Genomic DNA, 14,569 nt, shown 5'->3' with positions numbered 1-14,569 from the left:
CTCTCCTTCCTTCTCTCGCTCTCCCTCCCTCCTTCCCTCTCCTTCCTTCTCTCTCTATACTCTATCCCTTCCCCTTCTCTCTCTCCTTCTCTCTCTCTCTGTCTCCTTCCCTCTCGCCTTCTCTCTCTCTCTTTGTCTCTATACTTTCTCCCTCCCTCCCTCCCTCCCTCCTCTCCCTCCCTCCCTCCCTCCCTCTCTCAGGGGGATATTCTTCCAGGGGTATCGTTGTAGTCGTTGCAGAATGGCCGCTCATAAAGAATGTCTGGGAAGAGTACCAGGCTGCGGACGCAACTCAGGTAGAACCACTACAGTGTGTGTGTGTGTGTGTGTGTGTGTGTGTGTGTGTGTGTGTGTGTGTGTGTGTGTGTGTGTGTGTGTGTGTGTGTGTGTGTGTGTGTGTGTGTGTGTGTGTGTGTGTGTGTGTGTGTGTGTGTGTGTGTGTGTGCGTGTTTTCTTTGACTGTATGTTTTCTGCAGGTGTGTGTAGTGTTGTGCACTCAGCTGTGTCGTGCTTTGTATTTCAGACCACTCAGGGAACATGAAGAAGGTAAGGCTCCTTTCAGAGGCTCTTTATCTGGCAGCCTGTCACTATACTACTGAGGAATGACTGTGAGCTAGGAGCATTATCTGGCAGCCTGTCACTATACTACTGAGGAATGACTGTGAGCTAGGAGCATTATCTAGCAGCCTGTCACTATACTACTGAGGAATGACTGTGTGCTAGGAGCATTATCTGGCAGCCTGTCACTATACTACTGAGGAATGACTGTGAGCTAGGAGCATTATCTGGCAGCCTGTCACTATACTACTGAGGAATGACTGTGAGCTAGGAGCATTATCTGGCAGCCTGTCACTATACTACTGAGTAATGACTGTGAGCTAGGAGCATTATCTGGCAGCCTGTCACTATACTACTGAGTAATGACTGTGAGCTAGGAGCATTATCTGGCAGCCTGTCACTATACTACTGAGGAATGACTGTGAGCTAGGAGCATTATCTGGCAGCCTGTCACTATACTACTGAGGAATGACTGTGAGCTAGGAGCATTATCTGGCAGCCTGTCACTATACTACTGAGGAATGACTGTGAGCTAGGAGCATTATCTGGCAGCCTGTCACTATACTACTGAGGAATGACTGTGTGCTAGGAGCATTATCTGTGGGTCTGTTCTAGTGGGTTGTATATCTATGGGTCTGTTCTAGTTGGTTGTATATATGTGGATCTGTTCTAGTTGGTTGTATATCTGTGGGTCTGTTCTAGTGGGTTGTATATCTGTGGGTCTGTTCTAGTGGGTTGTATATCTGTGGGTCTGTTCTAGTTGGTTGCATATCTGTGAGTCTGTTCTAGTGGGTTGTATATCTGTGGGTCTGTTCTAGTGGGTTGTATATCTGTGGGTCTGTTCTCGTTGGTTGTATATCTGTGGGTCTGTTCTAGCTGGTTGTATATCTGTGGGTCTGTTCTAGTGGTTTGTATATCTATGACCTTTCTTGTTCCTACAGAATAAGAAGTCAGCTCCTCACAGACAAGCCAGTCCAGGTGAGGATCCCAGAAGTAGAGTAACATTATAGAACTGAATCAAGTTGGGATTAGATTCGAACGGGAACGGTTTTCAACTCAACTCAATTCGATTCAAATCAAGGGGCTTTGTTGTCATGGGAAACATACGTTAACATTGTCAAAGCAAGTGAGGTAGATACTAAACAAAAGTGAAATAAACAAATAAAAAATGAACCGTAAACATTACACTCACAAGTTTCGAAGAAATATACACATTTCACATGTCTATGTACTGTGTTATAATGATGTACAAATAGTTAAAGTACAAAAGGGAAAATAAATAAACATTAATATGGGCTGTATTTACAATGGTGTTTGTTCTTCACTGGTTGACCTTTTCTCGTGGCAACAGGTCACAAATCTTGCTGCTCTGATGGCACACTGTGGAATTTCACCCAGTAGATATGGGAGTTTTATCAAAATTGGATTTGTTTTTAAAATTCTTTGTGGATCTGTGTAATCTGAGGGAAATATGTCTCTCTAATATGGTCATACATTGGGCAGGAGGTTAGGAAGTGCAGCTCAGTTTCCATCTCATTTTGTGGGCAGTGAGCACATAGCCTGTCTTTCTCTTGAGAGCCATGTCTGCCTACGACGGCCTTTCTCAATAGCAAGGCTATGCTCACTGAGTCTGTACATAGTCAAAGCTGTCCTTAAGTTTGGGTTAGTCACAGTGGTCAGGTATTCTGCCACTGTGTACTCTCTGTTTAGGGCCAAATAGCATTCTAGTTTGCTCTGTTTTGTTGTTAATTCTTTCCAATGTGTCAAGTAATTATCTTTTTGTTTTCTCGTGATTTGATTGGGTCTAATTGTGTTGCTGTCCTGTGGCTCTGTGGGGTGTGTTTGTGAACAGAGCCCCAGGAACAGGTTGCTTAGGGGACTTCTCCAGGTTCATCTCTCTGTAGGTGATGGCAGGTTTGGGAATCACTTCCTTTTAGGTGGTTGTAGAATTTAACAAATTCTCTCTCTCTCTCTCTCTCTCTCTCTCTGTGTCTCTCTCTCTCTCTCTCTCTCTCTCTCTCTCTCTCAGGCCTTCCTACAATGGAGGTGTGTCAGGAGTACTATGGTTTACCTCCGCCCCCTGTAGCGTTCGGCCAACCACTGCACCTCTCCATGGGTGATGTCATCGAACTGACAAGAGCCGATGCCAACCTAACGTGGTGGGAGGTGAAACACGCACACGCACACACACACGGTGCAGGCAGAGCATGCTTCCTGTAGTATGAGTGTGTGGGAGGGTGGAGATACCATCTCTCCCTCTCTCTCTCTCTCTCTCTCTCTCTCTCTCTCTCTCTCTCTCTCTCTCTCTTTCTTTCTTTCCTTCAAATGGGTTTTATTGGGGGTGTTTGTTCTTCACTGGTTGCTCTTTTCTTGTGGCAACAGGTCACAAATCTTGCTGCTGTGACGGCACACTGTGGAATTTCACCCAGTAGATATGGGAGTTTATCAAAATTGGATTTGTTTTCGAATTCTTTGTGGGTCTGTGTAATCTGAGGGAAATATGTGTCTCTAATATGTTCATACATCTGGCAGTTGTTTTTTGGTAAATTCTTTCCAATGTGTCAAACAAATCTCTTTTTGTTTTCTCATGATTTGGTTGGGTATACTTGTGTTGCTGTCCTGGTTGTGGAATTTAACGGCTCTTGTCTGGATTTTGATAATTAGCGGGTAAAGTCATGCATTATTTGGTGTTTTACGGTGTTTTACATAGAGGATGTTTTTGCAGAGTACTGCATGCAGAGTCTCAATGTGGTTAGATCTCACAATCATAAAGGACAATATGATGAGATCTCACAACCATAAAGGGCAATATGGTGAGATCTCACAACCATAAAGGACAATATGGTGAGATCTCACAACCATAAAGGGCAATATGTTGAGATCTCACAACCATAAAGGGCAATATGGTGAGATATCACAACCATAAAGGACAATATGGTGAGATATCACAACCATAAAGGACAATATGGTAAGATCTCACAACCATAAAGGACAATATGGTGAGATCTCACAACCATAAAGGACAATATGGTGAGATCTCACAACCATAAAGGGCAATATGTTGAGATCTCACAACCATAAAGGGCAATATGATGAATTTATATTTGTGGTCCTGGCAACTGGACCTTTTTTGGAACACCATTATTTTGGCCTTACCGAGATTTACTGTCAGGGCCCAGGTCTGTGAGGGCCCAGGTCTGACAGGGTCCAGGTCAGTCAGGGCCCAGGTCTGTCAGGGCCCAGTTCTGATGGGGCCCAGGTCTGACAGGGCCCAGGTCTGTCAGGGCCCAGGTCTGACAGGGCCCAGGTCTGTCAGGGCCCAGGTCTGACAGGGCCCAGATCTGTCAGGGCCCAGGTCTGACAGGGCCCAGGTCTGACAGGGCCCAGTTCTGTCAGGGCCCAAGTCTGACAGAACCTGAGCAGAAGATCTAGGTGCTGATGTAGGCCCTCCTTGGTTGGGGACAGAAGCACCAGATCATCAGCAAACAGTAGACATTTGTGATGCCGGGTGCTGTAGACTGTTCTAGAGCCCTGGCCAGTCTGTTGATGTATATCAAGCTGCATCCCTGTCTCACTACAAAGCTGTGTGTATGTGTGTCATTTTATTTCAGACTTATGTCATATATATATATATATAATATAATATATAATATTATAATATATATAATATATAATATAATATATATATAATGTTATGTCATATGCAAATTTGTCTCCACTTTTGTGGATTGGGGAGATCAGTCCTTGGTTCCAAATATTGGGGAAGATGCCAGTGCTAGGGATGATGTGAAAGAGTTTAAGTATATTCAATTGGAATTTGTGGTCTGTATATTTTATTATTTCATTGAGGATAACATCAACACCACAGGCCTTTTTGGGTTGGAGAGTTTTTATTTTGTCCTGTAGTTCATTAATTGTAATTGGAGAATCCAGTGGTAGTCTTTAATAGTTGAATCTAAGATTTGTAATTGATCAAGTATATGTTTTTGTTGTTTGGAGAAGTGGTTTATCTATACATCTCCATTTTGGATAGAAAACTCATAAATTTTCCCAGAAGTGGTTAGAATATGGATGGATTCTTCAAATACTTTGATCTGATTTCTGACATGCTGTTCCTTCTTTTTCCGTAGTGTATTTCTGTATTGTTTTTAGTGATTCACCACAGTGAAGGCGTAGACTCCGATTTTCTGGGTCTCTATGTTTTTGGTTGGACAGGAAGCCTACCATTTACTATGTCCATACCCAGCATCCCCTCGAAGCCTACCATTTACTATGTCCATACCCAGCGTCCCCTCGAAGCCTACCATTTACTATGTACATACCCAGCATCCCCTCGAAGCCTACCATTTACTATGTCCATACCCAGCGTCCCCTCGAAGCCTACCATTTACTATGTACATACCCAGCATCCCCTCGAACCCTACCATTTACTATGTACATACACAGCATCCCCTCGAAGCCTACCATTTACTATTTACATACACAGCATCCCCTCGAAGCCTACCATTTACTATGTCCATACCCAGCGTCCCCTCGAAGCCTACCATTTACTATGTACATACCCAGCATCCCCTCGAACCCTACCATTTACTATGTACATACACAGCGTCCCCTCGAAGCCTACCATTTACTATGTCCATACCCAGCGTCCCCTCGAAGCCTACCATTTACTATGTACATACCCAGCATCCCCTCGAACCCTACCATTTACTATGTACATACACAGCATCCCCTCGAAGCCTACCATTTACTATGTCCATACCCAGCGTCCCCTCGAAGCCTACCATTTACTATGTACATACCCAGCATCCCCTCGAAGCCTACCATTTACTATGTACATACACAGCGTTCCCTCGAAGCCTACCATTTACTATGTATCAAATCAAATGTATTTATATAGCCCTTCGTACATCAGCTGATATCTCAAAGTGCTGTACAGAAACCCAGCCTAAAACCCCAAACAGCAAACAATGCAGGTGTAGAAGCACGGTGGTTAGGAAAAACTCCCTAGAAAGGCCAAAACCTAGGAAGAAACCTAGAGAGGAACCAGGCTATGTGGGGTGGCCAGTCCTCTTCTGGCTGTGCCGGGTAGAGATTATAACAGAACATGGCCAAGATGTTCAAATGTTCATAAATGACCAGCATGGTCGAATAATAATAAGGCAGAACAGTTGAAACTGGAGCAGCAGCACGGCCAGGTGGACTGGGGACAGCAAGGAGTCATCATGTCAGGTAGTCCTGGGGCATGGTCCTAGGGCTCAGGTCCTCCGAGAGAGAGAAAGAGAGAGAGAAGGAGAGAATTAGAGAACGCACACTTAGATTCACACAGGACACCGAATTGGACAGGAGAAGTACTCCAGATATAACAAACTGACCCCAGCCCCCCGACACATAAACTACTGCAGCATAAATACTGGAGGCTGAGACAGGAGGGGTCAGGAGACACTGTGGCCCCATCCGAGGACACTCCCGGACAGGGCCAAACAGGAAGGATATAACCCCACCCACTTTGCCAAAGCACAGCCCCCACACCACTAGAGGGATAACTTCAACCACCAACTTACCATCCTGAGATAAAGCCGAGTATAGCCCACAAAGATCTCCGCCATGGCACAACCCAAGGGGGGGCGCCAACCCAGACAGGATGACCACATCAGTGAATCAACCCACTCAGGTGACGCACCCCTTCCAGGGACGGCATGAGAGAGCCCCAGTAAGCCAGTGACTCAGCCCCTGTAATAGGGTTAGAGGCAGAGAATCCCAGTGGAAAGAGGGGAACCGGCCAGGCAGAGACAGCAAGGGCGGTTCGTTGCTCCAGAGCCTTTCCGTTCACCTTCCCACTCCTGGGCCAGACTACACTCAATCATATGACCCACTGAAGAGATGAGTCTTCAGTAAAGACTTAAAGGTTGAGACCGAGTTTGTGTCTCTGACATGGATAGGCAGACCGTTCCATAAAAATGGAGCTCTATAGGAGAAAGCCCTGCCTCCAGCTGTTTGCTTAGAAATTCTAGGGACAATTAGGATGTATGTACATACCCAGGATCCCCTCGAAGCCTACCATTTTCTATGTCCATACCCAGCGTCCCCTCAAAGCCTACCATTTACTATGTCCATACCCAGCGTCCCCTCGAACCCTACCATTGTCTATGTACATAGCCAGCGTCCCCTCGAAGCCTACCATTTACTATGTCCATACCCAGCGTCCGACAGAGCTGCAGTTGTGTCCTGTTTTCGTAGTTGTGTCTAGTGGGGCGTATGGGGGAGGGAAGGTTGTCAACTTTCTTGTCCAGTTCTAGCATCTATCTCTCTCTCTCTGGCATCTCTCTCTCTCTTTGGCGTATTATTGAGTAATACCATTGTAACATGTACTTTGTACAATAATGTGCTAATTGTTCTAGTCGTCTGATTGGTCTGCTGTGTGTGTCGCTCAGGGCAAGAACGTGACGATTGGTCAGATGGGTTGGTTCCCCTGCAGTAAGGTCCAGCCCTTCATCTCTGTGAGTACCACTGACTTGTAGTTGATTGCCCATGTCATAGTTTATTTTTTTTAACCTTTATTTAACTCGGCAAGTCAGTTAAGAACAAATTCTTATTTTCAATGACGGCCTAGGAAGAGTGGGTTAACTGCCTTGTTCAGGGGCAGAACGACAGATTTGTACCTTGTCAGCTCGGGGGTTTTGAACTTGCAACCTTCCGGTTACCAGTCCAATGCTCTAACCACTAGGCTACCCTGCCGCCCCTAGGCTACATCGTGTCTGGTATTGATAGAAATACCAACATACGTTTTATTAAGTGCTTCAGGAAGCATGGGTTGTGTTCTCAAAACTGTCTGACCTCTGACCTCTCTCCCCAGAGACCAACTCCCGACCTATCCGACTTCCTATGGTGAGTAATGATACCATTCTATTTACACCTGGTATCACTCATACCGATATTCTAGATGTGTACCACCTGGTATCACTCATACCGATGTTCTAGATGTGTACCACCTGGTATCACTCATACCGATGTTCTAGATGTGTACCACCTGGTATAACTCATACCGATGTTCTAGATATGCACCACCTGGTATCACTCATACCAATGTTCTAGATGTGTACCACCTGGTATCACTCATACCGATGTTCTAGATATGCACCACCTGGTATCACTCATACCGATGTTCTAGATACGTACCACCTGGTATCACTCATACCGATGTTCTAGATACGCACCACCTGGTATCACTCATACCGATGTTCTAGATATGTACCACCTGGTATCACTCATACCGATATTCTAGATGTGTACCACCTGGTATCACTCATACCGATGCTCTAGATATGCACCACCTGGTATCACTCATACCGATGCTCTAGATATGCACCACCTGGTATCACTCATACCGATGCTCCAGATATGCACCACCTGGTATCACTCATACCGATGCTCTAGATATGCACCACCTGGTATCACTCATACCGATGTTCTAGATATGCACCACCTGGTATCACTCATACCGATGCTCTAGATATGCACCACCTGGTATCACTCATACCGATGTTCTAGATATGCACCACCTGGTATCACTCATACCGATGTTCTAGATATGCGCCACCTGGTATCACTCATACCGATGCTCTAGATATGCACCACATGGTATCACTCATACCGATGCTCTAGATATGCACCACCTGGTATCACTCATACCGATGCTCCAGATATGCACCACCTGGTATCACTCATACCGATGCTCTAGATATGCACCACCTGGTATCACTCATACCAATGCTCTAGATATGCACCACCTGGTATCACTCATACCGATGCTCTAGATATGCACCACCTGGTATCACTCATACCGATGTTCTAGATATGCACCACCTGGTATCACTCATACCGATGTTCTAGATATGCACCACATGGTATCACTCATACCGATGCTCTAGATATGCACCACCTGGTATCACTCATACCGATGTTCTAGATACGCACCACATGGTATCACTCATACCGATGCTCTAGATATGCACCACCTGGTATCACTCATACCGATGCTCTAGATATGCACCACCTGGTATCACTCATACCGATGTTCTAGATATGCACCACCTGGTATCACTCATACCGATGCTCTAGATATGCACCACCTGGTATCACTCATACCGATGCTCTAGATATGCACCACCTGGTATCACTCATACCGATGCTCTAGATATGCACCACCTGGTGTCACTCATACCGATGCTCCAGATATGCACCACCTGGTATCACTCATACCGATGCTCTAGATATGCACCACCTGGTATCACTCATACCGATGCTCTAGATATGCACCACCTGGTATCACTCATACCGATGCTCTAGATATGCACCACCTGGTATCACTCATACCGATGCTCTAGATATGCACCACCTGGTATCACTCATACCGATGTTCTAGATATGCACCACCTGGTATCACTCATACCGATGCTCTAGATATGCACCACCTGGTATCACTCATACCGATGCTCTAGATATGCACCACCTACAATCTTAGAAAAAACGGTTCCAAAAGGGTTCTCCTGCTGTCCCCATATGAGAACCCTTTGAAGAATCATTTTTGGTTCCAGGTCGAGGGTTCCAGGTGGAACGGGTTCCACCTGGAACCTCGACCTGGAACCAAAAGGGTTCTCTCTGGAACCAAAAAGGATTCTTCAAAGGTTTCTCATATGGGGACAGCCGAAGACCCTTTTTAGGTTCTAGATATCACCTTTTTCTAAGAGTGTGGTATCACTGCAGGGTTCTAGGTTTGGAAGTGTTCTGTGTTTGAAAATAGTTATTGATAGCAATCATGGGAAAGGTTTTGTACTGTTCTAATGTAACTGCAATGGGTTCTAGGTTTTGTCATTTAAGTGATTTGGGTTCTAGGTTTGCGGGGAACATGGACCGGTCAGAGGCGAAGAACCTCCTGATTTCACGGTCGGACGGAACGTTTCTGGTCCGCCAGAAAGACGGAGGAGAGTTTGCAATCAGCCTCAAGTGAGCCTGCCTCCTTACTGGCCAATCAGAAAGGCTCTGTCTAACAGCTGTCAATCTTACTGTCTCACACACACACATTCTTACTCTCTCTCTCACACACACACTGATTCTCATTCACTCTGTCTCCTCCAGGTTTAACATGGACATCAGACACATCAAGATCACGTCAACAGAAGGCCTCTACCGCATCAACGAGAAGAAAGCATTCAAAGGGTTAATCGTACGGCTCTCTGTCTACACTCCTCGTCTCTCTGTCTACCCTCCTCGTCTCACTGTCTACCCTCCTCGTCTCTCTGTCTACCCTCCTCGTCTCTCTGTCTACCCTCCTCGTCTCTCTGTCTACCCTCCTCGTCTCACTGTCTACCCTCCTCATCTCTCTGTCTACCCTCCTCATCTCTCTGTCTACCCTCCTCGTCTCTCTGTCTACCCTCCTCATCTCTCTGTCTACCCTCCTCGTCTCTCTGTCTACCCTCCTCGTCTCTCTGTCTACCCTCCTCGTCTCTCTGTCTACCCTCCTCGTCTCTCTGTCTACCCTCCTCATCTCTGTCTACCCTCCTCATCTCTCTGTCTACCCTCCTCGTCTCTCTGTCTACCCTCCTCGTCTCTCTGTCGACCCTCCTCATCTCTCTGTCTACCCTCCTCGTCTCTCTGTCTACTCTCCTCATCTCTCTGTCTACCCTCCTCGTCTCTCTGTCGACCCTCCTCGTCTCTCTATCGACCCTCCTCATCTCTCTGTCTACCCTCCTCGTCTCTCTGTCTACTCTCCTCATCTCTCTGTCTACCCTCCTCGTCTCTCTGTCGACCCTCCTCGTCTCTCTGTCGACCCTCCTCATCTCTCTGACTACCCTCCTCGTCTCTCTGTCTACCCTCCTCATCTCTCTCCCATCTCTCTGTCTACCCTCCTCGTCTCTCTGTCTACCCTCCTCGTCTCTCTCCCTCTACCTCTAATCTCTCTGTCTACCCTCCTCGTCTCTCTCCCTCTACCTCACATCCCTTTTTCTTCTTCTTTTGTAAATATAAACAACATGTTTAACTATTTTTTGTAAAGCACTTTGTATCTTCATCTCTCTCTCTCCCCTACCCCATCTCCCCCCTCTCTCTCCCCTTCCCCTACCTCTCTCTCCCCTCCCCCATCTCCCCCCCTCTCTCTCCCCTCCCCTACCTCTCTCTCCCCTTCCCCTACCTCTCTCCCCTTCCCCTACCTCTCTCTCCCCTTCCCCTACCTCTCTCTCCCCTCCCCCCTCTCTCCCCTTCCCTACCTCTCTCTCCCCTTCCCCTAACTCTCTCTCCCCTTCCCCTACCTCTCTCCCCCTTCCCCCTACCTCTCCATCCCCTTCCCCTCCCCACTCTCTCCCCTTCTCCTACCTCTCTCCCCTTCCCCCTCTCCCCCTTCCCCTATCTCTCTCTCCCCTCCCCCATCTCCCCCTCTCTCTCCCCCTTCCCCTACCTCTCTCTCCCCCTCCCCCTCTCTCTCCCCCTTCCCCTACCTCTCTCCCCCATCTCCCCCTCTCTCTCCCCTTCCCCTACCTCTCTCTCCCCTTCCCCTACCTCTCTCTCCCCTTCCCCCACCTCTCTCTCCCCTTTCCCTACCTCTCTCTCCCCCTTCCCCTACCTCTCTCTCCCTCCCCCATCTCCCCCTCTCTCCCCTTCCCCTACCTCTCTCTCCCCTCCCCCATCTCCCCCTCTCTCTCCCCTTCCCCTACCTCTCTCTCCCCTTCCCCTACCTCCCTCCCCCATCTCCCCTACCTCTCTCTCCCCTCCCCCTCTCTCCCCCTTCCCCTACCTCTCTCTCCCGTTCCCCTACCTCTCTCTCCCCTTCCCCTACCTTTCTCTCCCCTTCCCCGACCTCTCTCCCCTTCCCCTACCTCTCTCTCCCCTTCCCCTACCTCTCTCTCCCGTTCCCCTACCTCTCTCTCCCCTTCCCCTACCTTTCTCTCCCCTTCCCCGACCTCTCTCCCCTTCCCCTACCTCTCTCTCCCCTTCCCCTACCTCTCTCTCCCCTCCCCCCATCTCTCCCCTCTCTCCCCTTCCCCTTCCTCTCTCTCCCCTCCCCCCTCTCTCCCCTTCCCCCTCTCTCCCCTCCACCTACTTCTCTCTCCCCTTCCCCTACCTCTCTCTCCCCTTCCCCTTCTCTCCCCTCTCTCCCCTTCCCCTTCCTCTCTCTCCCCTTCCTCTCTCTCCCCTTCCCCTACCTCTCTCTCCCCTCTCTCTCCCCCCTCTCTCTCCCCTCATCGCTCTGTTAGGAGATGGTTCAGTTCTACCAGCAACATTCATTGAAGGAGTATTTTAAGGATGTGGACACCACCCTCCAGACCCCCTTCAACCAGCCTGAACAGAGTGATACACCCTTCAACACACCCTCCCCAGGTACACACACACACACACACACACACACACACACACACACACACACACACACACACACACACACACACACACACACACACACACACACACACACACACACACACACACACACACACACACTCTCAAGACTCTTCCAACAAACCTCAACTTATTTCCTTCCATAACCTCAAATATAAGTACTCTCAAATACTGTCTGTTTCAACACACACACACCCACGCTCACCTCTCTCCCTCTCTCTCTCTCCTCTAGGTGGCAGTGTGCGTTCGTTCGGCACAGCTAGGGCCAGGTACGACTTCTCAGCCAGAGACCGTACAGAGCTGTCTCTGAGAGAAGGAGACACAGTCAAGGTCCTGTCTAAGAAAGCTCACAATGGATGGTGGAAAGGAGAGGTCTATGGACGGGTGAGGACCAACACACACACACACACACACACACACACACACACACACACACACACACACACACACACACACACACTCCCATCTCTCTGACTGTAGGTTGGTCTGTTCCCAGCTAACTCCCGTCTCTCTGTCTGTAGGTTGGTCTGTTCCCAGCTAACTCCTGTCTCTCTGTCTGATCCCAGCTAACTCCCGTCTCTCTGTCTGTAGGTCGGTCTGTTCCCAGCTAACTCCCTTCTCTCTGTCTGTAGGTTGGTCTGTTCCCAGCTAACTCCCGTCTCTCTGTCTGTAGGTTGGTCTGTTCCCAGCTAACTCCTGTCTCTCTGTCTGATCCCAGCTAACTCCCGTCTCTCTGTCTGTAGGTCGGTCTGTTCCCAGCTAACTCCCGTCTCTCTGTCTGTAGGTTGGTCTGTTCCCAGCTAACTCCCGTCTCTCTGTCTGTAGGTTGGTCTGTTCCCAGCTAACTCCCGTCTCTCTGTCTGTAGGTCGGTCTGTTCCCAGTTAACTCCCGTCTCTCTGTCTGTAGGTCGGTCTGTTCCCAGCTAACTCCCGTCTCTCTGTCTGTAGTTTGGTCTGTTCCCAGCTAACTCCCGTCTCTCTGTCTGTAGGTTGGTCTGTTCCCAGCTAACTCCTATCTCTCTGTCTGTAGGTCGGTCTGTTCCCAGCTAACTCCTGTCTCTCTGTCTGTAGGTTGGTCTGTTCCCAGCTAACTCCTGTCTCTCTGTCTGTAGGTCGGTCTGTTCCCAGCTAACTCCTGTCTCTCTGTCTGATCCCAGCTAACTCCCGTCTCTCTGTCTGATCCCAGCTAACTCCCGTCTCTCTGTTTGTAGGTTGGTCTGTTCCCAGCTAACTCCTGTCTCTCTGTCTGTAGGTTGGTCTGTTCCCAGCTAACTACCGTCTCTCTGTCTGTAGGTTGGTCTGTTCCCAGCTAACTCCTGTCTCTCTGTCTGTAGGTTGGTCTGTTCCCAGCTAACTCCTGTCTCTCTGTCTGTAGGTTGGTCTGTTCCCAGCTAACTCCTGTCTCTCTGTCTGTAGGTTGGTCTGTTCCCAGCTAACTATGTAGAAGAGGATTACTCTGAATACTGCTGATGTCGCCTCACTGTCACACCTTCACCTGTGTGTGAAAGAGACAGTGTGTCCCAATTCAACCCCTACCCCTTCCCTTGGCCCTAACCAGTGCAGTCAAAAATGTGATTTTACTGTTTTGTTTTTTTCAACAATATCTCCACACTATGAGGTTGAAATAACACTCTGAAATTGTATAAAATTACGATAATGTCCTTTTGAAAACAATGCTTGGGTTTTTGACCCACAGCATGACATCACAATCTGATCTGATTTTTCTGACCAATGACCAGTCATCTTTTATTTGCATATTTCTCCACCTACTTTGAAGGGGTAAGCTGGGTAGGCTCTAGTGCAGGGATGAGCAGCTCCAGTCCCACTGTTTCCCTAGCAAACACAGCTGATTAAACTGACTGTAATTCTGAACTGAAGAACATGATCATTGCATTACTGGAGTCAGGTGTCTTAGTTGGGGCGGAAGTGTGACACTTATCAGGGCCCCGAGGACTGGAGCTGCCCATCCCTGCTCTAGAGTCTAGACAATTCTATCCGCCAATCAGAGCTGTGCATGTAAATATATTTAAATTTCTATCAACACACCGACGCGATCAGACATAGCATTCCAATGGCTGAAGGAGGCTCAGGGAAATAAATTATAAAACATTTATTTGAAGTTATTTTCATGAAGTAAACACAGTGATTTATTAGACATCCAGTGATGATTTAAAATTAAAAATTAAAAAGACTGCGTGGAGGCGATTAAATGTTTGATCTGCAAGATAGAGGCAATATGGTGGAAGCCTTACCACGACCATAGAGAATGATAGAGGCCTCTAGTGGCCAAAAGGTTGTATTAGCACGGGGCAGCACCATTGAGGGCTTCCACCATTTCAATGTCGTCAACTGGCTGGGACTTCCAACTTCATTGGCTGATCCCTACCTGGTGACCTTGTTGGGAGTCATGTGCAGCCCGGGTCATCAGGAGGTATCAGCCAATCGTGAAGAAGAAAATGGGACTACTTCAAAATGGCTTCAATGGCACTGCCCACGATGTCACAGACGCCGTAGTGGGACGGATACAATGATACGGCCTCTTCTCTATGATCTCTATGACCCCCCCACTACACACGGATACAATGATATGGCCTCTTTCCATCTCTATGACCCCCCCCAC

At 48.0% G+C, this 14,569-nt stretch overlaps 1 protein-coding gene across 1 annotated transcript in view; it reads left to right on the top strand.

Annotated features, from left to right (window-relative positions):
• The window catches only part of LOC135532910 (proto-oncogene vav-like), a 70,438-nt gene extending 56,378 nt beyond the window's left edge, over positions 1 to 14,060 (top strand). The window contains 11 exon segments of the mRNA XM_064960345.1: positions 202 to 296; positions 524 to 546; positions 1,500 to 1,536; positions 2,588 to 2,724; positions 6,993 to 7,058; positions 7,415 to 7,446; positions 9,454 to 9,564; positions 9,697 to 9,784; positions 11,808 to 11,931; positions 12,182 to 12,333; positions 13,366 to 14,060. Of these exon segments, the coding sequence (XP_064816417.1) occupies positions 202 to 296; positions 524 to 546; positions 1,500 to 1,536; positions 2,588 to 2,724; positions 6,993 to 7,058; positions 7,415 to 7,446; positions 9,454 to 9,564; positions 9,697 to 9,784; positions 11,808 to 11,931; positions 12,182 to 12,333; positions 13,366 to 13,419 (919 nt within the window). The 3' untranslated portion in view covers positions 13,420 to 14,060.
• The last annotated feature ends 509 nt before the right edge of the window (positions 14,061 to 14,569 follow it).

This window comes from Oncorhynchus masou, chromosome 5 (assembly GCF_036934945.1).
Source record: "Oncorhynchus masou masou isolate Uvic2021 chromosome 5, UVic_Omas_1.1, whole genome shotgun sequence".
NCBI lineage: Eukaryota > Metazoa > Chordata > Actinopteri > Salmoniformes > Salmonidae > Oncorhynchus > Oncorhynchus masou.
Note: the sequence above shows the minus strand (reverse complement) of the source record. Positions and strands in the feature narration are given on the sequence as shown.